The 23846-nt window shown below is 40.9% G+C and overlaps 3 protein-coding genes across 11 annotated transcripts in view; all 3 read right to left on the reverse strand.

The window, feature by feature from the left end:
• Positions 1 to 21161, reverse strand: part of LOC137184583 (ERC protein 2-like) — a 156238-nt gene extending 135077 nt beyond the window's left edge. For 3 of the 9 annotated variants that reach the window (XR_010928686.1, XM_067592388.1, XM_067592381.1), the window contains exons 1-7: positions 21050 to 21161; positions 18019 to 19156; positions 13206 to 13961; positions 5566 to 5640; positions 4414 to 4458; positions 2808 to 2963; positions 1321 to 1413 (exon numbers count right to left, since the gene is read on the reverse strand). Coding sequence is in view for 8 of the 9 variants with exons in the window: in XM_067592388.1 (XP_067448489.1) it covers positions 1321 to 1413; positions 2808 to 2963; positions 4414 to 4458; positions 5566 to 5640; positions 13206 to 13961; positions 18019 to 18882 (1989 nt within the window). In the remaining variant the exon portion in view is untranslated. Of the gene's footprint in view, positions 1 to 1320; positions 1414 to 2807; positions 2964 to 4413; positions 4459 to 5565; positions 5641 to 13205; positions 13962 to 18018; positions 19157 to 19618; positions 20402 to 20586; positions 20636 to 21049 lie in introns of those variants that run through there. The other 6 variants (XM_067592382.1, XM_067592385.1, XM_067592383.1 and 3 more) reach the window with 6 other exon arrangements.
• A 986-nt stretch (positions 21162 to 22147) lies between these two features.
• Positions 22148 to 23560, reverse strand: LOC137184587 (toll-like receptor 9). The gene is made up of 2 exons (XM_067592394.1): positions 22942 to 23560; positions 22148 to 22817 (listed from the first exon to the last, which is right to left on the reverse strand). Exons 1-2 carry the CDS (start codon positions 23419 to 23421, stop codon positions 22611 to 22613), a joined length of 687 nt encoding a protein of 228 aa, XP_067448495.1. The 5' UTR covers positions 23422 to 23560; the 3' UTR covers positions 22148 to 22610.
• The window catches only part of tlr9 (toll-like receptor 9), a 3990-nt gene continuing 3602 nt past the window's right edge, over positions 23459 to 23846 (reverse strand). The window contains exon 3 of the mRNA XM_067593614.1: positions 23459 to 23516. Within this exon, the coding sequence (XP_067449715.1) occupies positions 23459 to 23516 (58 nt within the window). The remainder of the gene's footprint in view (positions 23517 to 23846) is intronic.

Below are 23846 nucleotides of genomic sequence, written 5' to 3' on the forward strand. Positions count from 1 at the left end.
CACACACATACATATTTGTTATGAAAACCTTTTAGTCATCATTGACTGGACTGATATACTTGCAGATAACAAAAACTTTCAGGAGAGAAATTTGTTTTTCTCTCACGCAAACACACATGCATATACACACAGGAATATTGTTGATTGTACTTGCGCATGCTGTACACAGACTTTAGATGTAAAAGCAAATACGAAGTAATATGTGAACTATTTGTACTTGGATTTAAAATGGGAGGAGGGCACATACCTCATTTTGAGTTAGGTGACCAGATTCACTGCATCTTATTGAATCTGACCAATTTTTCTCTCTTTCTCATTCATTAAAAGAACTTTCAGAACAAGTGTTTTGAAAGCACACATTCCTTTGAATGCAGTGAGATGCTTAGACACACTCTCTAATATAGGAATGGGCAATATGGATAAAATACTATGTGATTTTAAAAAAAATCACAGCATTAAAAATTACATGCTGTAGTAAAAAGTCAAACATTGAATTGTTTTTCATTTTTTACTTTAATGAACCCTATCATTTTTGGAAAAAGGAAAGTCGGACATATTTAAGATTTCATGCTGTGACACAATTTGGCAAAATTTAACTTGCTATAATTCATTTAGACATGACATTGTAAACTATAATATATCAGTATGTTAATTGTGTCATGATACATTTACTTGGAGGGACGGTACATGACAATATTATCACCCAGCCCTACATTATCAGCTCTCACTCAGGGGACTCCAGGGTCTACTGTCCACTCTATGGACACACCAAGCAAAATAGCCCAAGGGTGAAACTATACACAGACAAACAGAGTTATGAGAGGCAACATTACACTCACATAGCTGACAGATTACAGATTGTTTTAAGGAAGGCAATATAGAGCATGTCAGAAAAACCACAAAGGAAATCAAATGCACTAACAGAGGGAGGTTTCTATGCTGAGGCTAGCTACTGGTGCCAAAAATGCACAAAGCTGATTCGAAGAGAGATTTCTCTAATTGTGTGAGCGGGGTTGACCTCATAACAGGGGAATTCTGACTGGACCTGAGCTTGGCCAATCAATCTCTGGTCACAGAGCGAAGAAGAGAACAAGAGAGCAGGGAGAAGAGGGACAGAGAAATAAAAGACAGGGGGCCAAAAGGTGAGGAGGAATCAAAAAGTTACTCAGGGTGACAGAGTTGAAAGGATGGAAAGACATGGAGAAAGAGAAGTTGGGAAATGGGGAAGGGAGAGGACTAAAAATAATGTGATAAACAGAAAGGTCATTGTTAATAAAAAAGGGAACAAGGAATTCAAATTCAGACTAATGAAAGGGGTACTTCTGCTTGTTCTGTGATCCAAGGCTGTTGGGTGGGGAGTAGGAAGGTGGGAGCTGGTCTGATGGAAGACACACATGGTGACAAGGCCTGCTCCTACAGAGACACAAAGACAAGAAGACAGCAAGCCACTAAACTGTGGACCACAGCCAGCTGGGAAACTGTCAAGGTTTCCCCAGCTGGCTGTGTATTCAATCACACTCCACCACAAGCTGAGGCTTCTCAATGTTATGCTTGGTAAAGTTTTGCAAGACATGATTATTTAAAAAAAAAAAAGTTCACCTGCTCTAATGCCCACTTATCATACTTGAACAAATTTTCATGTTCTCAGAAGCTACTTTCTAGTGTTCGAGTAGATCAAAGCCCAGAGCGGAAACCAGAGAGGACATGGATGCTGTCCTCTCTGGTTTCTCTGATCACTGTCTCAGCTCAACACCAGTCACCACCACTGCTGAAAGACCAGGACCCTAAACACTTCAAAGATATAGAATGAAACTGTGTGCCTGTGCATATCCATGTGCGTGGTGTCTTTCTGTGTTTCTGTGTGACTGTATGCAGAAAGATGAGACATGGGAGAGCGAGCCAGGACTGTCACTGTGATGTATATCATCCCAGGTCAGTACGGGTGAGGAAAGAGTTCTTTCCTCTGTCGCTGTAAGCTCACATTCATCTGTCAGGGCCCCATTCATAAAAACATCTCTTTTATGATTGCATCAGGAACTTCCCCGATGCAATGACAAACGGGTCCTACAAAGAGCACCATTAATGAACCAAAGAGAAAAACTGTTTCACATGAGGCACTTCTCATCGGTCTCAGCCATCATTGAAACTCAGCTGGCAACACTCTGAAACCTTAAACTACATTTTTTCAACATGGATCTTGTATATTCTGTTCATGTGCCTATTCAAATGTGTGTGCGTGTGTCAGTCTGTGCACTGGTGTACACATGTGCCAATGGATAACCCAGTATGCTTGGGTCTAAGTCAGGCCTTTCTTAAGATCTTTCTGCTAGCTAAAGGTAGTACAGTAAACAGACACACTGCACTGTAAGCAGATATATTGCCTGAATTAGCTCCATCAGAACAGTCAGCAGTTAGGAGAGCAGTACAATGTTCGGTCATCACTCAGGTAATGTGGATAAGGTACACAAGAACTTCATGGAAGCAAGAAAACCTTATAAATGTTTTGAATTAGAGCCAAACTAGATATGAAGAAATACATTTAGAAGCGTAGGAGTTCTTGGTATCCATGCAACACGGGAGCTTCAGAACCTCAATAAAGCAGCCAGAAAGAGCCAGCATGCTGTAATTTGCAGTTTGACATTAATATCTCTCCCAACATATACTTAGTTGCCCATGAGCATGCATTGGAGACAAGAGACATGCACATTACAGCTTCTCATGCACTTGTTAATGATGTTTTAAGACTAACATGCATCACTCAGGTCATGCAGTGTGGAGTCGTCTCAGGTAGCATGCAGAGACACTACCTTAGTCTTCATGAATTTAGAATGGCTCTTGTAGACCTCCACCTGCTTGAGTTCATCTTGCCTGTCATCAGAGTGCAGCAGGCCGCTGGTCTTTAACATCTGGACCTCATCCTCTAAGTCTCGGATGTTCCTCTCCAGGGAAGAGATCTTGGTGTCCTGCACCAGTGACAATAGGCAGGCAACGAGTAAGATTTGAGTCCCGGACTTTAATGAGGGCGTTCCTGTCTTACATGTTATTGATTAAACAATGATCTATGTATCTAGTGATCTCTTTAACTATTAATCTAAAATAAATATGTGCAAAAGCCCAAATACAGGGAGAGGAGGTTGACAAAATGATGTTGATCTGAAAAAGAATATTGGCCTTGAAATTTTTACTTATTGTTGTCATGGAACGCTATGCATGAAATAGCTGAGACAGACATCAATTCAAGGAGGCTGTACAAAAGATCATTTGCAGCTCCCGCGAACCCCATCTATACCTGATTGGATAAACGTTATGGCTATATGAGATATATCAAAACTGAAGCTGATTTGAGACAATGACTGGACTTTTGATCTGTGACAAAATAACCCATTACAACGTGGAAATAAGAAAAACATGAGATTGCAAAACAGCACTAACAGCCCCAACAGCATATTCACAAAAGACCTCATGGCATCCTCTATCTAGATTATAACCTATTAATGTATAGCCCAATATCTGACTAGAAAGCATGGAAAAACAGAGGGAATATCTTGGCCAGCAATTGTGTACAGCCAAGATGTTTTCCTTTGCAGTATCTATGAGGGAATGGAAGGGTCTGTCATGGACAGGTCCCGAGGTTGTTTAGCTGCATGGTTTCAGACATACATTAAATGCTAAACCTTGGAACAGGAGAGAAAGGTAATTGAATAAATGGAAGCAGATTGCATGATGCCATCAGCACAAACCACAGGCAACATGTAAGCATCTGACCTCTATTACATCCTCTGACATCAGCCCTGCCTAGAACACGGTGCTGCATATACCATCCTGAACACACAAGCACACATACACCATACAAACAGGAATGCATAAATATATATATATAACACACCGACACACAAACACTCACACACGCAAAGAGTATATGCAAAGATGTTGACTTTCATTGTTAACCCAAAAACAGTTGAAGTGGGGCATTCAGGCATATAGCAGAATAAAACCACCTCACCCTAAGCATACATACATACACACTCAACACAATACAAAAAGGCCCACCCAAAGTCTACGCTATTGAATCATTTCCATTGCTTCACATTGATTTCTGTATGAAAATAACTGATTGCTATCTGTTTTTGTTCCAGAGTGAAAGGAGAGAAAAACATCACCCACAGGAAGAGAAATAAGGCAAATCCAAAGGAAAATACAGAGGGTAATATCAAAAACAACATTCAGCACAATATGAATACATGTTAATAAAAGCTTGGCCTCAAAACCGCTGTAACATGAGCTACACGATGGTGCTGAATTCCATCCCAGGGAGGGATTTATGATAGGGATAGAGGAAAACACAAATGCTGTATATTTGTGGTCCATGTTGAGTTGATGGAAGGATCAAGAGATCAGCACTCATTACTGTACCTGCCAGATAACGTCAGGATCAAAACAGAAAGGAGGGGAGGTGTTCTGTAATCACAAAGCGAAAATATACACCACTTAGAGACAAGCAGCATCACAGACAACGCAGACACTGGAAAAAACAGGATCAACATTACATGCTCATAGGACAAAGAGCATGCAGAATTCCCTCAGCTGCATCAATACTTAAAAAATTAGCAAAACAGGAGATAGTTTTATTTAGCAACAATGCAGGGAAATATCTCTTCCTCATCAACAGCATCACCAAAGGAAGGCTGTTACTGTATCTCTCTGTCTCTTTCACTCTCTAACACCTTTCTTATGTCTAATCCCTCTGGCAATGTTTTGCCTTTTCTAATTAATACAGTCAGGCTTTGCATTTAACGCACTGTGGGCATCCTGGGCTAGCACATGTGCAGTTTGTTAATAGGCAGACAAATCACAAAGTATGTGTGAAAAATAACTGTGGTTTTGCTGTAAAGGAGCCACTTTTGGAACAAGCGTTTGCTGAATGAACACAACATATGCGTTGTGTGTGGGTGTGCACGCAGACACATGTGGAGTCAACTGCATTTTTCACAGCTCTGACGACTTCAAAGGGCTGAGATGAGAGTGAAAGCTTCCATATGTGACATTTGAAACAAATTGAATAAGTGCTCAACTCTGCATGGGCCAATAATGGACTTTACTTGGGCATGGCCGCCATACAGACACGAGGCAACAGTAAGACAATGTTTCTTAAATTGTTTGTGCATGTATGTTAGTGTCTACATTTACAACTGAGCCGTATCCTCTACTAGCGCTCATGTTACAGCAGTGCTCATCAATAATTTAAGTTTTGTTGGTATGAAGTTGATATCAAAATAAACCAGAGGACATTCTGCAACTGGAAGAGTGAACTACACTGCTGAAACAGGATAAAAACATCTGACTTTTTTATCACAACACCTACCGCAGTTTAAACTCGCTGATCTCAAATTTGTTTGGAGATCGACACATTTTCTACAGCTGCTGGTTTTATAAACAGCAAAAGACACTCACATTTATGAAGCTGAGAACTGATCAATTGCAGCAATACACACTCACACCTCATAGCACATTATTACCTAAAATGTCGCCTGTTCTCGATGATTCAAGATTCACAGTAACTCCTACCTTCATATCAATGACAGTTTGCAGAGCCCTGGTCTTGGCCGGATCGGCCTGGAGCTGGTTCCGACGATGAAGCTCCTGAGGAGGGACCCGGTAAAAATAAGCCTGGCGGCTCATCATCTTTAACACTCTCTGACACCCACGGCTTCAGAGCCACTTAAAACGATACACTGATCAGTCTGACCAGTCCCAGTTTCTATCTCTCCCTGTCCTTTTTACTACATTGTTCTTACATCACCTTCTGTTAAAAAATGCTGAATTATCCTCTACTGTCCCTAAAAATATCTTGTTTTTCAAATATACTTTTCCTATTATCTTGAAGCTGGTTCCTGGTTTGATGCTCTCCTGAGGACTTTTTCCTGTCTCTAACAGCAGGCGTTCAAGTCTCTTTTCTCTGATCTCTCTTCTTCTGTCTCTCTGAGACACAGTCAGCTATAGGTCATCTGAATCTGTCTCTAACACTCTTTCAGTCTGCATCTTTCTGTTTCTTATATCTCACTTGTTTTCTGTGTCTCTCTCGCAGATGTCTCTGGCATGCTAAAGCTCCTGCTTAGCAACACTTTCTGCCAGCACATGCGCTGAGCTTCTTCTATCAATAATTAAAGGTAGCTCTGACCTACAACTATGCCTACAAAAAAGCACACACACACACATTCAAGGTAATGGGCACACACACACATACTGGCACACAGAAAGTTAAACTTACTCAATGAACGGGGAAAATTTAGGGTATTAGGCCAAGTCCATTTGGGAGAAAGAATAATATTGCAATTGAAAGATTTTCAACTACATGGAGCATGAGTCCTGCAATATTTTGAAACATTTCAAATTATTGTAGTATTTAATACCAGGACTGACCATTTCCTGGTTGCATTATGTTGTACTATTTTGTGTATTTGAAACACCTTCATTATATTGCAGTGAAATTACAAAATCACCACTTACAAAAGCCTCAATAATTATTGTGGAGCTCAATCAACACCTGCCTAAAAGAGTGTTAGCAAAAAATGGAGCAAAAGCTGTGAGCAAGTTACACTTTTATATATTTGCATGAGGCATGCCCTCCTCTCAGCAACACCAACACACCCTTGGAAAAGATGATTTGAACTGTCAAAAATACTCAGCTGTCCCTTCACTCTGCCTATGCTGCCATTGCCTCATTGGTCTGCAAGTATTTCCACAACTATTACTGCTGCTGCTGCTGCTTAGCTTTAATCAGCCCCAACACCCAATGAGCATCCACCTGTAGATTCTGGTCACAAAGGAAAAATATCTGCTATCATCACTCGCCAAACACGCTCTCTCTGTGCAGGTATAAGTGTGTGAATGATTACAAAACATAATGCTTCATAAAAAAACAGATCTATACATATTTTATGCACAAATTACCCCGTAACACAAGTAAACTGGAGGTCATAGAAACCTGGGGTAACTGAAAATGTGTTTAAATATACAGTAGGTGGAAAAAGTGAATTGCTTGGATGCCTCTAAGGAAGCCATTCAACATTGCTCCAGCAAAGGAAGACTATTGTAATACTAGGAAGCTCCAGGGATGAATATACAGTATGGAGCTGCCTGATTATGTTATAGACAGCTGCTGGAAAAGGACAAAATGCTCAGTGGAATTTCCTCATTCAATAAGGTTTAAAAAAAAATGCAATGGAATGCAAAAAGTCATATTAAATTGAAAGAATTATGGTACACAAAAGGGTTACAAAAACACAGACAAGCATACAAGTGCACACCCACACACTGACTAATGTTTAATATGTAGCACCTCTGAGGAAAATGAACAGGTCGGCAGGGGCAATGAAAAATAAGCAAAATTGCCTCTTTCACCAGAGGGACTGATACACAATCCCAAGTTACAGATGAATAAAATGACAGAGAAACTGAAATGCAATCAACAGTCAGTATTCGTGAATATTTCTCATCAGTCTTCGGACACAAAAATGACTAAAAAAGCAAGAGTAGACATACAGGGAGATCACGGTAACAGGTTTCCATGATTTCCCATTGCTTCCATTCTTCCCAGTTCTCCCAGTGATTTGAAATGAAAGGAGACATGGGTCTTATCCTCTTGTCCATGTAAGATGTGGATAAGGAGGGGATTACTGCTGTCAGAGCATGCCTCCCACAGACTGGCATGCCCACTGCTGCCACAACTCTAATCTTCTACTGACCATATGTGTATTAATGTGTCACAGTGTGTGTGTGTTTGTCTGTCTTTTTGTCTGCCTGTGCACATTTAAGTATTTATCTGTCCCTCTGAGAAAGTGTGTGCATTAACTCCTTATCAACAACGGTTAAGAGAACAATTCTCAAAACCATGGTGTCCCTCAATGGGGGAAATTAAGTCATGCAGGAGAGCATGTCATCAAAGACTGTCATCTCTGCTCCACATGTGTCAGAGCACTGAGCATATGGAATGAATAGGATCAAAAGTAACACTATAGCAATAAGTGCTGGCATCCTGAGAGAAGGATACGGTCAAAAAGTTCAATTCTAGCCTGAAGGCAATGGTGTCATGTACACTACGCGCAGACAAGAACATGCACAGATCCTACATAGACATACACACACACACACATATTCATCAATCACAATCCCATCCCTTCTCCATCAGTGAGAGAAAAAGGGAAAATTTGCTTGCCGCAAATGTGAAAATGTCTCTATCAGCTCAATGGCTTAAAAGGGCTGTTTGAAAAGACAAAAGTCTAATCGGAGGGAATCAAAGCCTTGCTGAAAAATAGGGAGGGGTTGGGGGGGTGGTGGAGGGGTGGAGGGGGTGAGGAGAAGGTTTGAGGGGTGTAATTTTGTCCCGATAAACTTTTCCGCTCGAACATTCTGGGAGATCAACAGAGCGTGGCGAGTATGTGGTTCCCGGGGTGTGGTGGGGAGAAGGGAGCATTGGTGTGTGTGTGTGTGTGTGTGTATGTGTGTGTGTGTGTTTGCTGATGGTATTTACAGTGGTCTTCTAATGTTAGTCGAGAGGGGGCTTCATTAGCGGAGGCTGAAAGTAGCCAATCAAGAATGGAGCCCTAAAAAGCCCAGCCTTTCACCAATTAACATAACCGCAGCAGATAGCATATCAGTCTGGGGAGAAAGAAAGAGAGAGTGGGAAATGTGGATGGACAAACGAACATACAAAGACAAACAAACAGATGAAAAAAAAAAAAAGGAGAGAGGAGAAGACGTAAAAACTTTGCAGTTGATTAGCTGGTGGCACGAGAAAGTGAGCCAAAAGAAAAAGTGGGAAAGGGATTTATAAAAAAGACTGATGACATGAGCTTCCACTTTTAACCGACATGCTGGAGCGCTAGAAAGTTTGAAAAAGTTAAATTTCTGGTTTTATCAGTGTTTGAGAGATGGAGGGTGGAGTGGAGGGGGGGGATAGACAGAGGTCCTGCCAAAAACAGCAGCAGGACTTCTGAAGCCAGTCATACTATAGAAAACAGGGGAGCCATAAGTGCTTTGCCCTTACGTTCTTAACAGTAGAGCAATGCTACATACCCAGTCTTAGGGGCCTTAACTCTATCCAGTCCCCCTAAGGACGACGTCGAATCTGCAGTGCGATGCATATGAAAGTAGATATGCCATCTCCAAGTAAAAATCTCACAGTGTGTGTGTGCGCATGTGTGTGTGTGTGTGTGCTCGCCCTTGGCAGCAGGTCAGGACTGGACAGGAACAGACCAGTGGAACGGCTGTTATTATTGGGTCTACAGAGACCTGGCGGCTGGGGAGAGTCGATTAGGCCCAGATTTATGCCTCTCAGCGTGTGTGTGTGTTTGTGTGTGTTTGTGTATGTGTGTGTGTGCCATCACACATAACTTAGGGTTAGGGTACATAATGGCCACAGTAGTTAAATACTGATAGAACACTGCCACTCTGTGGATATTGCTGGTACTGAAACAATGTACATTTGCCAGTAAACATACTAGATGAAAGCTCATATGCCACACTCAAACAAACTACTTTATATGTGGGTTCCATATTGTTTTAAGAAATGATGGCAATGTTGTGTAAGTGAGGTGTTACATCTCTATTTCAAGAGTCAAGTAAATTGGCTGACATAGATGTGCCAGTGTTTCTAAGTTGTCTGTGCAGCTAAGACAGTCTGACAGCTGACAAAGTTGAACAGAAAACACAAGCAAGAGCACGGGACTACACACCATCCCCTGACAACATACATCAGCAGGTGAAGGAGTGATGGAGTGAGCTCTATATCCATACATACTGCACACCAGCATACCGTCCAGACATAAACACAGACAGCTGGTTCAAGTAACTTCACATCTGGCCATGGTCTGTAAGTCATGAGTGGTACAACTGTGAGAGAAATCGGAAAAGACAAAAAGAGATTTCCATTCTCTGTGGACCCTGACTCAATTCTCTAATTTGCAACATACACGGGCACTTACATTTTTACACCCATCTTCCTTACGAAAAGCCCTTCAGTGAACATTTGGGAAAACGAAAAACAAAATTAAGATCATGTAAATGTAAATCTAAGGTAATAAGTTCTCGTCATACCGGAAAAGAACAGCAAAAGGGCCCCCCATCCACCCTCAGCCATGTTTGAAGGATAAATAAAAAGAGAGTTGGACTGAAAATGGAGGCATTTATTATCTCAGCTCAAGCTAAACAAGCTGGGTCATTTAAAAGAGAGTAATGGGCGCGGTAATGGAAGACAGTTGGGCTGGTTTCCTTTGGAGCTAATCAAAAGAACTAAGACTAGTGCCCCCTAATAGAGGCAACAGCAGCACTACCATCACAGCCCTGCCTTTGCTAATTATGACAAGTGTAAGGCTAAATTACCACTCTGACACATAAACAAAGGCAAGAGGCATTCACAGGAAGAAGACCATGTCTCAACGTTAAATCACTGCATGGAAATCTTTCAATTAATTTGTATTCACCCCAACTACAAACCGATGAGAGCGTCAAACAGACAAACAACTTGATCGTCCTTTAACACAATGTTAATAAACTGTGTTTGGATCACATTTCTTTGTGGATTTGGAATATGTAACTTTCAGTGAATATATTTTTGGAATGCAAAAAAAAGACAAAAATCTTTGATTGATAAATTAATGTTAAAAGTGTCAGAAGTAGTAAAAACACACGATAGCATGAATAATGACACTGTTATGATTCTGCTGTAGATTCATCAAGAAACTGTTTCTTCTCATTTATTCACTACTGAATGTGTAATAGTAGCTCAGTGGCCAGGAACTATTTTGATTAATCCTGACTATTTGTTATTGTTCTATTTTAATTATTTTAATCATTATTATTCCTATTATTTTTAAACTGGACAAATACATTTCATTCATCAACACTACATTATTCACTATTTTGAATATGCTTTCCTGCTCCTCATTACAATTTCTAGAAGACCATATGTTGATCATAGGACAAGCTTAGTATTATTATTTAACTATTTCTAAAGTATTCATAAAACATATATTTTTATTTTACTTATATGTCATAAACCACACACAGCGTTACTGATAAATATTAACATCTGACGTCTGATACACAATCTACACAATACAAATACACCTACAAATAGCTCTACAGCATATGAACTCATCAGTTTCACTCACTTTAAGCAAGGTTATTAGTTTGACTAACAATCTGCTAAATTAACCGCATCACTAGCTGCAATTTGAGCTGTAATCACCTAAGCAAGTCAACACATCAGACTGTGCAAACGAACCTGTATGCCCTCTGTCTGTGTCTATGTGTGTGTGTGTGTGTGTGTTTATGTGTGGTGTGTGTGTGTGTACACAGACTCCATAGCCCCATCTCAACCTCAGTGGAGAGGTGGCCAGAAGGAGACGAGGGGAAAAACGAAAGAACAACAATCACCTCTCTTTTCAATCAGGGCGGTCAGAGTGTTTTCCCTCATTAATCATACATTAATATTCAGACAAACACAGCTTGTTTTTCTACCTTAGAAAAACACTTCTTTCTCTCATCTCTCCCCCACTCTCTCTCTCACCTCTCAGTACCAGTCACCCCCTCCACCATAGCACACACAGTATGTGTTAAGCTGTCAAGCAGTTAAAAATAGCACAGACACAGACAGCGTGTGTGAACAGGTACTCACCTCTTACACACACAGCATGGTTAGGTCCCAAACATACACACAGACACACACAGGCACAGGAATGGTTGCATTAGCATGGGCTCAGACACCCACATTCCTCTCTGACAAAATCACCCACAGTGACCAAACACCCGGCATGGGTGGATATCCCATCAGCCATCGGCAGCCCAGAGAGGGAGTGTCCTCGCTAGAAACGCTAAGCCGACAGGCCCCAGATGTGCACGCATGCTCACATACACGCACACAAACACACACACACATGCAATCATTCTGACTAGGCACTGCGAACATAGAGGCATACAAACAAAACATAGGCGGAAAAACAAGAACATCATGACACAAACAATAGCAGAGGCATACACAGACACACAACGTACAAACACACACAGCGACAGAGAGGTAGAGAAATTAAGGGCTAAGAAGATTTAGGAGTTAAAAATAAACAAGGCAGGAGTGAGGAGCACAGAGCAGCCGACTGCTAGTCCTCCTGGCGTTGGAGACAGACACACCTGTGCTATACCACCACTCACTGGAGGTCTGGCACTTTTCATTTCTTCACAATCAATAAAATGGAGTCGGAAGTGTAAGCCAGAAAAAAAATAGGAAGGTCTTAACTAAGAGTCAGGCATGAACTTACCAAATAAGATTTGTCCTTTCTTGTATTTTAATTGAGAATTTTTGATGGGTGCAAAAATATAAAAAAAATAAAAAAATAAATAAAATCAGTTGAATATTTTTTCAGTTGCACTGTACAAAAGGGCTCTCCACACCACATGCTGTAGAATAAATGCTAAATGCTATGTGCAATGCATAGACAAGTGATATATGAGCAACTGCCATATGAGCATGTGCATACCCAGGAAAACAGACACACACACAGACACACACACAAACAAACAGAGTCAGATTGTAAAACTACATGGCTGAACATAGGCTTAGGGCTCTCCGTATGTTAATCTGGCCCATTGATAAGACCTGCTGAGCCGCTTTCTGCTCCCAAACTCTACATAATACAGGCACACACACACAGATATGTGCATACAAATACACACATACAAACGCAAGCAAAGCATTAATTAATTGCATTAATTAATATGCTAATCAAAAAACACATAAAACAAATAGATCATATATGCATTTAAGTGATGATAAATATCACGTTAACCATTAATATAGTTTAAAATATCTGTTTAGTATCAAAAATCACGTGCCGTTTTGATGTTTTTCAGTAACCTTCATGCACTAGAATGTATGATGTTATGTTTAATTCATATTCAGCTCTCAAATATTTCCAGAACCATTCAGGGATGTATCCGACTTAATTGCTTAATAATTGTTTTTTTATTATTAACACAGGCAACACAATTGTGTACCATAATTCGCAATGTCAAAAAACTACAATGATCCTATTTAAGTGATAGATGATAAATGATAAATATTGACATACTACCTAGCCCTTTTGTTGGAATTACTTACTTATTAGTATTCATTCTCTAAAACATTAAAAATATCAGGAAGAAAAACACACCTCTCTCACATGCATGTTTTCTAGCTGGGCTTCAGCCTCCTGCGCCGCCATAGTTATGATGCCTGTTCTCTGTCCCCGGCCCCAGTGTCCCTGACTTTGACCTTGGCCCTGAAGCATCTCCAGCAGCCTCTGGATGCTCTCGTCCCGGGCGCCAAGCGTCTGCTTCTGAGAGTCGATTCTCAGCTCCATCTCCTCCATGGTCTTCCTCAGCAGGAACAGTTCCTTGGCCTGGCGCTCATGCTCCGACTGCAGGCGGAAGAAATTTTCCTCTGACGGATCCAGAGGAGGGGGTGAAGAGAAGCCGTCACACCCGGGCACCTGGCAGGGGCTGCAGGGCCGGACTGAACTAGAGCTGGGCACTACCAATGGACCTTGGTTAGGACTGTAAAGGGGCTGATTTGGGCTGGTCCTCGGCCCAGGCTGAAGGGTGTTGGCTGGGCTGATTCTCTGTGTTGCTACTGCAGTATTACAGCCATAACCAGGGCTGTGAATAATGATGTCAGCTTCCTGTTGCCTTGGATTATAGGTGTTGGATGGGCTGGCTCTCGGGCTGTTCTTTGGTCCAGGACTGTGGAGGTTGCTGGGGCTTTGTCTGGGGCTGGGGCCAGGGCTGAGGCCCCCTCTGTGGTCCTGGTCCATACGGAGTTCTCGACAGGAGCCAGAGTTCCCCTGCTGTCGCTGGTGCTGTAGGCGACTGTTCATTTCCCTGTGAGCCCTCAGCTCCTCCTGAAGCTCCTGAACTGTTAGTGGAAGCTGCTACAAACAAAGTGGATAAAGATAAAATGCCTATTTATTCAATAACAAGCACAGCAGACATGTATAGACACATATAAAACATTGATTAACTTATAACACACATATATAAAAAATATATGGTGGGGCACTTAAAACAGACCTTGTTTCTTCTGATATCCCCAAGCTGCAGCAGAGAAATGTGACATAAGAAAGACACACACACATGCATAAAGCCCAAAGAGAAAGCAAAAAGGAAAAAGATGCCCCAAATATCAAACCACTGTGTAAAATACTTAAGTCTCTTCGGTTTGGAACGCTATTGGGTGATGGTTACACACTTTGGCCATGAGGAGGCAACATTTCTCTTCAAAACACAGGCAAAATACATAGAATGTACTATGCTTGAAAGCACAAGTGGCATGTTTGTTTGCAGTGAGATGAACATCAAAGGGGGGGAAAGACAGGACAAATGGTGATGGTGTTCCAGATGAAAACAAATTTGCAACTTATGAAAACATTTTTTTTCCCCAAATTTATAGAGAACCTCAAAAAGAATCGGTGACAGTTCCAAGCATAAAAGCAGTGAGTCTAACACGGACCCAATTGTGCCACTAAATAATTAATTAATTAATTGACAAATCAATAATCTGTTAAGGATGCAGTTAAGGAATGTGCAAATCAGTGCACAGATAAAACATAATGATGAAGAATTTAGTCTTTAATAGGTCAAAATTGGCATGACATTAAAAAAACCTTGGAAAGATATCTGCTTTAAATCACAATTTGTTTTGTTTTGGTGGATTAAAACAATATTTGTCATCACAGCATGAGCTTTTAAAGATGGACACATCAGTGATGAGCAAGATTGAGGAGGTTAATAGATGCAATAACTGAAGGATTTGTCAATACATTTACCACTTGAACAATTATACTAAGCTACATAAACAGGCTCCCATAAAGTGTTGTTGGGGACAACATATTTCATTCAACATTCATGCTTTTACCACTTGCTGCAGTGCAAAGTAATACAAAATACAATATGCTAATTTATATTCACAGCTCTCAGCTTTTCTGATTGGCAAATGGAAATTCACTCTGTGCTTGAAACCATGGACACAGAGCATTCTTGATGATTGAGCAGGATAAGAAAAGGCTGTAAGGAAATCAAACAAAAGGGAAAAAAACTGACAATACACACTGCACCTTACAGCATCTAGAGATGTAAAACATTCATTGATGAAAACACTAAACGGAAGTTAAACACCTAAATTTTCATCTCTGTGAAGCTATTACCAATTTTTCCTCTAATATCGTGACTCCTCTGCTCGAGTCCAGAAGGTAGACGGCACCAAGGACACAGAGTTGAGATGTAGGAGGGAGGCGAGGGTGAGTGCAGATAATCAATGCAACAAGCTAGCACTGAATATCAAGTCAGAGTGGGTGGACAATCCTCCGCACAAACACACACATTCACACACTCACACCATTGAGACTGTAGACACAAATACATATGTAGTGTACACACACACATAGACATACACACACACACAAACAGATGGTTAGGGGACAACTCTGGTGGCTGCAGCTGAGAGAAAAGGTGACATTCCTTATGCTAATTATAAAGTTCTCTTGTCACACTCAACTCTTCCCAGAGTGTCTCGAAGGGCAAAAAACATTAGAAATGGAGAAGAAAAAAAGAGAAGAGAAGTGACCACTTAAAAGAAGAGAAGGGGGATAGAGGTGATAAAGGAGAGCAAGGTGACAGCAGATAAGAGTTAGAACAGCATCCTCTGCATAAGGTATTGTTTTTTAATTGAGAGAAACTGGACTCAGAGTGTTTTTTCTTTATTCTATACAATAGGGCAGTGAACACTGTGAGGGCCAGTAAAGACAAAAGGGGTTGGTAAAAATTTAATGAGTAATCAATATTGCTAACAACATAGCATTCATAATCAGCTGGCGCTAAACTATCCTTAGGTGTGTATGTCTGTAAGAAAGAGCAAGTGAGAGAAAGAGGATGAAAGAGAAAGGCAGAAAGAGAGAATGAGAAAGAAGAACGCCTAAAGGTTTTTGTTTGCTCTTTTTAAGCTAGATGACTCGCATTGTGTTTTGTCAGCAAGATATATCAGCTAAGGTAAAACAAACTGACATACTAGGCTACAGCAACAACATAATCAAAGTGATATTAAATCACATCACTAATGGGCGTATTTCACATTGTTTTTCTGTATGAACTTCACTCGTATCAAATTCACTAGAAACATTACAGATGGTGATAATTAGAATGCAGGAGAGAGATCAAGGACAGTTGAGTTCAGCATGACAAAAAACTGGTAAATCAGGGTTCTTTCATATTCTGACAGGTTACATATGGCAAAAGGATGCATCATAACTTCTGCATTTAATGGATTCCATCAGAGCTTTGGACAGTGTACAGGATTTTTTTTCTCCAGTAGCCTATTATATTTTCATATGAAATACCAAGTGATCTACACTTACATGTATGTATGTATTTATGGTTTAATTATCTACAGGTACATAAGGATTATGAGATCATAAATCTACAAGTAAGGTGCTGTTTCGGTAGATAAATACATGTGCAAGACGAGGGGGACAGAGGAAGAAGGTTAAGGTAAAAAGACAGTATGAGAGAAAGAGCGTTAGTGTGGGAAAGAAAAAATGAGTCGACAATTGAAAACAAGTAATATGCTAGTATTGAATGGGTCTGTCTGAAGGAGCACAACACAGACAAATACATCCATCTATTACAGACAGGGTGAAGTCAGGACAAGCCTGTAGATGCACAAAGACTGGTAACCGAACCATTTTCAGCAGCAAACACATTTCTTGTCTACAAAGCTTACTGAAATTCCTCTATTTTGTGGAAGGTGAAAATTGTGTATCTTTTTGTGTATGCGAGTTGTGTGCGCATGTGTCTTTCTCTTAAAGAAGAGAAGGGTAGTGGCAAATGCAGATCTTAGCGCATTTTCGTTCGTCGAAGGACACGTTTTGAGAAATATTTATTAGTCGAAACTCTATAAAAAAACAAACAGAAATGACTATTTTCCTGAATGAAAAAACATTCTGTTTTCATTTTCAAACATTCTGTTTTTTTATTTTTGGTTTTAAAATTAGAAGAATGTGTGTGTATGTGTGGGTGTGTGTGTCATAGTGTCCTCACACTGTATGACAATGTGAGATGAAAAAGCTATAAATACAAATGCAGAGGTGGCTCCTTGGTTACAAGAAAGAGGGGTTGAAGCAAAGAGTACAGATATGATTAAACTTTTTGTATGCTTGTGTGAGAAAGATGAAGACAGAGAGATAAATAGATACAGCAGAAACTGCACAAGCTGTATAATGTAAAAGATTCTTAAAACAAGATGAAGTATATTTTATAAAGACTTACAGACCAGGTATTTTCCTGTAGAGATATACCACTATTTGTCCACTAGATAAACACAGACACACAAGTAAGTAAAATGCCACACAAGACAAATGGAGAAACAGAGGGCCGGCATGACAGAAAACAGAAGGAGGACATACAGAGAAATAACAGATTTACATTAGTTCTGCAGTAAGACAGACAGATGGATAACACCTCAGAGTGAGTGGGCCAGACTCCAGGGAGAGGTGGCACAGGACAGACTGGTCACTATCCCTTAAGGAGTAGCTGTGAGTTTTTTTAGAATCTGGCTAATGGCTGCCAATAGGGCATGTTCCCATGGAAACACAGACAGCGCTTAGCCTGGCAAACGTCTTTACACATGAACTGCACAGAAGCCTTTCTATGCAACCTTGAAGGCAGGAACAAAAGGTATGATGTGAGAGGTATGATGTGCAGAGGAAATGGGCTGGTCAACACAAAAAGTCTGAATGTGATGTGTGAGCAGACAAATCAAAGAGTGTTGTTTCAAAATTAGATTTCCACCATTTGAAAAATGTGACTAATAGACTTGCTGGTGTGAAAGTGACTCACTGTTGAATTCTGAAGTTGTTGAGTATTTGTTGCAGTAACCAGTGGAAAGTGAAATATAGTATTTATGAAACAAACTCTTTAATTTGTCAGTCTTCTCACCTGTACATCCTCTTGGTTTGTCCTGTAATGGTCCTTCAGAACCGAGGTCCTCCCTCCGTCCTCCCTCCTAACCCCCTTGTCTCTCTTTACATCCGGACTCCAGAAGTTGACATTGTTCATGCTGGGGCCTGTCCTTCCATCCCTACCTCCATCCAGTTCTCTCCTCAGGTTGTCGTTCTCCCTCTGCAGCTCCTTCAGCTGAGCCTGGAGATCAAACGTGGGAGCTTCTCCCCGTCCAAACGAATCCAGTGCCTGTGGATGTCTCCCAGACTGGCGCCGCAGACTGGAAGTCCCAGCAGAAAGCAAGGTTTGGTCTCCATAGTGGTCTGATGGGTGATGCAGCCCAGAGGAGGTGATGTTTGGGCTGCTGCCCATAACTGTTGTCCTGCCAGTGTAGGAGGAGCGGCTGGTGCTCCTGCCCAGCGTCATGGTGCCTTTGGGGTAACCGCCAGAGGGTTCCAAGGCATCCCGCTCACAGGGGTACATAGTGCCTGAAGTGGCATAGGCAGCACTCAAAGACTGGATGTTCTCCATAGACAGGGTTTTACCCCCTGGAGCTGTAGCTGAACCACGGGTTGCTCCTTTGTCTGCTGTTGTGCCGGGTTTGATCTTTGAACCTGGCCTTGACGCTGACCCTTGACCTCCAGCCGATTTAGGCGCTGGTGCAGGCAAACCTCCTGACACAGAGCCTGGTTCTAGCCCTGAGCGGGAGCCTGGTGCTGAGCTTACAGCCTGTTTGCCTTTCCCCTGTTTAGGGGATCTTGAAAAGCGTGAATGAGATGTTCCGCCATCGGTGTGCCCACTGCTCTTTGAGCCAGCAGATAGCTTGCTCTGCGTTGGCTTGGCTCTAATGTTTAAAGGCATTTTTTTTATATGGCAAAAGACAACATCTGAGGGGACACTGTTAAGGTTGTGAATATTTTCATGTCCCTTTAAGGAACCAGAGAGGATAACAAGGTTTAAAATAAAGGCCACCTCTTGGCATCTCAGTTTTCACCTGTCCATCTCTGATTGTTTAGGGCTTGAGTCTTATTTAGTCCTATTAGAAGAGAGTGGCAGTGACTGTTGGCTACAGGGCTCCCAGACACACAGGCCAGACGTCTTGTGGTTTCAGCTACAGAACAGGACATCATGGATTCTAGACAGGTAAAAGTAAGACAAACATTGAGAGAAAAACAATCAAATCATATTTAATAAAAACAACACAAGCAGCAGCTGGTTATCAGCTAGATACCATTTTATTGTTTTCAATGCTGATACCAAAACTACTTTTTGTTACTTTGCTTTGAGCAATATAAACATGTATTTCTCCAAAGCAAAACCCAAAAAATACAGACCTAAAATTGGTAAAATTGTAATTTAAATCAGGAACTATCTAATCAAAGAATAGGTAACCAAGGCTACAAATCTGACCAACAATGCAAGCATTCCTTGATGGTTTTTGATACTCAGTGGTACTGAAACACTGGCCACTCAAAGGCTTTTGCTCATTATGTACAGAACACTTCCACAATCACCACAGTAGATGGTGAAAGAGATAAACAGGGAGAGTGACCAATTTGACCATTTCAGCACCATGGACAGCTCTGAATCTACTCACCATAAAGCTCATGGATTCAAATGCCTGTTCAGGTCTGAAGGAAACAGGAACAAAAATAGTGTAACTGGCTATATACATGGCAGACTGCAGAGGAAATTGAAAGACCAGTCTTTATTATCTAGCATCCCTCTGAGACACTTACAAAACTCATCATCAGACTTTATCAAGGCTGTAGACATACTGGTACCTTAGGCTTCCACTAAAAATAGAGGACAAAAGTAGGCAGTTGGAATTTAGGCTAAATCATACTTCAAAAATGCAGCATGTTATGACCGTGCCCATATTAGGATAAAATAAGCATGTGAGTATGTATCATACTCAATGATATAGGGTAATGTGTTGTCTTCAAGGTGTAAAAAGCCATACAGCAATACAAGTAGGTAACACATATCCTCAGGGAATCAAAGTAAGCACAACCCAGTCCATGATGGACCAGATATTGGGGACTGTCTGCAAAGCAGAGGCAAATCCAATTCATAATCCCTCCTCTAATCCAAGAGGATTGGGTGCTGGGAGGCAGGATGCAACTGAGAGATTGGTTAAGTCTTCTTGTCAGTCATAACATAGATGTCAATCCCTTATCCATCGTTTGAGACAATGAATTTAGCTTTATGTGCCATCGATGGAAGCACCAAGTCAGAGTACAATTTGGTACAATGTTACATTTATATCTAAAGTGAAAAATTAAATAATAGTGCCTGAAACTAAACGCACAACTATGTTTAAACCTTTTAAAACAAGGAAACTGCAAACATGTTAGCTTGCTACTGTTGAAGCTTTGTCCACAGTCATCGTTGGCGTAAACTGAGGTATCATAAATCAGTGTAACTGGTCAGTTTACGCAGCTGCATACCTCCTTGCCAACCCACACTGACCACACGACAAAACTGGAGAGAAAGAAAGCACAGACTGATGCAAATATAATAATAAATAATTAAGTAAAATGCCACAAGTAGAAAACATCTCACTTCATACCGGTGACCAAGCCTCTCCAGTTACTTCTGAGTTGGCAGCCAGCTGTTGCCGTGAAGAAAAAACTGGTGTCACCATCCCGACTGCAGCAGCGTTGATTTGCATGATAACATACTGTATACACAAGCCCCTCTCAAAAAGCTCAACATGCTGCCAATATAATGTTAAAACTACCAAATACACCCCGCTATATTTTATGGGTGGCACGAGTAAAACGGTCGTTGCGCATGCTACTGCACAGACTGGACACAGACTCAGAATAACTCTACTACGACCACGGCATGAAGGATTAGTTTCTTGCTCATATGCACACGGCTACGTGAGTTCGAGCTTGGTACCTTACATAATAATTAATCTGCACCACAAACTGAAAGCACACAGTTTCGTTTGTTTAAATAATGTTGCCAGATAATGCCAGAAAGTCCAGATGTGCAAGGAGAAACCCTGCTCTTGCCTTACCGGACAGGCACCTCTCCATCACCGTGAAGTCCTAAATGTACCCTGTCCGACCTCGGCGCAGGCTCCATGATCTCATCGGCTCAGCTCTCTCATGACCTGTCCTGCCATCGGGTCCGCGTGGGCGCGCGCTCCCTAGTTGGCGCTTGCGCGACCTACGCGGGGCAGCGCCAACAGCAATGATTGGAGGGTTCCTTTTTTTCATACACCTACATGAGCGTCAGATGGGCATGGCACTCACAAGGTGTCAGCTACACGAACAGTAAATTTGAAAACGTACAGTTATGATGTCAATCCAAGCGAATTAGATGAGCATCATAATACTTTTCCATACAGACTACACAAAACATATCTTGACAGCCATCAGTCATTTAATCCCATGAATCTGAGGGTTTTATTTGTTTGTTTTTACAGTATTAGAATGTACCTAAAATTACATCACATCACTAAATGGATGGAAATTATATCTTAACCACAGCTAGTGTCTAATATGCAACAGTTTAGAAGTGGACTGCAGCTGTTCAGCTCACTCACTCACTATAACTGAAAAGAATTATTTTTGGTCAGAGGTTTCTGTTTGTCAAATGGAGTTTCCAGACCATGAGACAAAAAATGAAATTGGAATCCCAACCCACAAGCTAAAATAAGAATACAGTACAACAAGCTGCACTGCTCACGCAGCAGGCCTTCTCTTGGTCAAATCTGTTATAACTTTCAATATATATGCATGCACCTCATTCAAAAGTATCCTCTGGTCAGCAGCCTGCAAAATTACTTAAGTAAAGCTTTCATGCTTTCTGATGCTTCTAGAAAATAGGTATCGCTATACAACAGACCCATACCGAGTTTTCCCCTTAAACTTATTGAGAAATCATAGTCGACCTTTTCTTACTTTCAACACATGCAGCAGATGCAGTTGTTTGTACCCTGTAAGAATCAATCACCAGTTTCATTTCCTCCCAACCAAAACACCTAAATAAAGTGAAGTGAAATACTGAAACTGGGGGGGGGGGGGGTATATATAACTTTACATAATATTACCATACTTATGAAATCACGCTATCCACATGAAAACAATTCAAGTTTATTTACATGGCCCAATATTAGTTTGTCGATGTACAATGTACAATGTCTCCATTAACATTACAGCAAACAACAGCAACACTTCCCTACCCAGCACAAACTCTCTGAGAAGACAAGGATTCATTCACTAAAAATACTTAAATCATACAGAAAAAAATAGGAAAAACATCAGTAGAGGGCATTCAAAGAAAATCAATCAATCAAAAGCACTTAATTATTAAAATAAAAACATTTAAGACAAACAACAGAGCAGCCAAAATGTCAGATAACACAACAGAACATAATCTTTAAAAGTTAAATATTTACACTAAAGAATTAATACATTTTAGATTTAACATCAAACATCAATCAAGTATTGTCAGAATAAGATTATGGATGTGATAGCATTAATAAGAGACTGGTTCTCCAAAATGAGGTCATGGAAAGTAGGTGCATTTTTATTTTGCTACCCAGGTGTTCTGTATAAGCCGTTCAAAGGGAGTCATATAAAACTTTCACTCATGTTGTTGTCATAGAATTTGAGGTTATCTGATGACAATGTCATTCTTATTTGATTCCAGAAAAGAAGTTGGGCCCTTGGGTTTCTCGGCCAGGACAACACAGACTTCCTGCACAACCTCTTCCTCAACTGAAGGTACTTCAGTTTGGGAAACATCTCATCCAACAGAACCAGCACAGCTACATCCACCTATTTGGATCAAATCAGAGATAATTTTGTGATGTGGAAACATGGCAACAATTCAGTAAGAATTAGATAGATAGCAAATTTAAAAAAAAAAGAAAAAAGAAAAAAAGAAGTTAATTTAACAAACCTTCTCATCCAGAAGCCGCTGCTGAACCATAAAGAAAGCTTGGCGGATCACACCATTCACTGTCTCACCACCATTAACACCACTGGACAGCACAAATACCGTCTTCACACTGTTGTAGACAGCATTATGTAGATTTTCAATACATGAAAGCCCAGGAATCCAATCCCTCTCTTCCAAACAGAGACAAAACCTCCTGTGACCTGAGTTCTCCAGATGGACAGTTAACTCATTGTAGACCCAGTCTCTCACAGCCCGGTTACTGGTGTCAAACACGACAAAAGCATCGTAGTGACACTGCGAATCACTATGAGCCAGCTGAGAGTAGCCTTTATGTCCTGCCCAAAGCACCTGTAAGCAATACCACATGTCCCATCCATAGAGATGCTTAAGTAGGGGCAGAACAGTGAATATCACAGCCAAGAAGGCACTGACGAGGAATGCTACGCTACCATATATGTCCTGGCAGGAACGCTGGTCCATAGACAATACACTCTCGCCCAGTTGGGACTCGGGGAATTCACAGTGTATATGTGTGGTGACATAAGGAATGTGTACCGAAGTAGTACGCAAAAAGTCTGCAAACCAAGATGTATCACAGTCACATTTAAAGGGGTTGGCATGCAAGGTGAGTGTCTGAAGGGCACTACCACTTTTAAAAGGGGCAGGGAGATACTGATGATTCAACTCCTTGATCTGATTGTGGTTGAGATGGAGAATATGCAAGTTTTCTGCCTTTTTAAAAAACTCCTCAGGAATAAAATAAAGTCGATTGTGACTAAGGTCCAAAAGAGAAAAAGATGCTCCAAATCTTATCTCTTTATGGGGCAAATAAGAGAGGTAGTTTTTACTCAGGTTCAGGTGTGATAAATTGCTGAGCTCTGAGATGTTTTGCCATGGGAAATAGT

This window comes from Thunnus thynnus, chromosome 6 (assembly GCF_963924715.1).
Source record: "Thunnus thynnus chromosome 6, fThuThy2.1, whole genome shotgun sequence".
Classification (NCBI taxonomy): Eukaryota; Metazoa; Chordata; class Actinopteri; order Scombriformes; family Scombridae; genus Thunnus; species Thunnus thynnus.

Bases quoted from the DNA above. Each gene is read 5' to 3' on its own strand.
- LOC137184587 (XM_067592394.1), bottom strand. From the start codon at position 23,421: ATGGACCAGCGTTCCTGCCAGGACATATATGGTAGCGTAGCATTCCTC. The intron at 22,818-22,941 runs GTTTGTTAAATT...TGATCCAAATAG, and splicing joins AGCGGCTTCTGGATGAGAAG to GTGGATGTAGCTGTGCTGGT.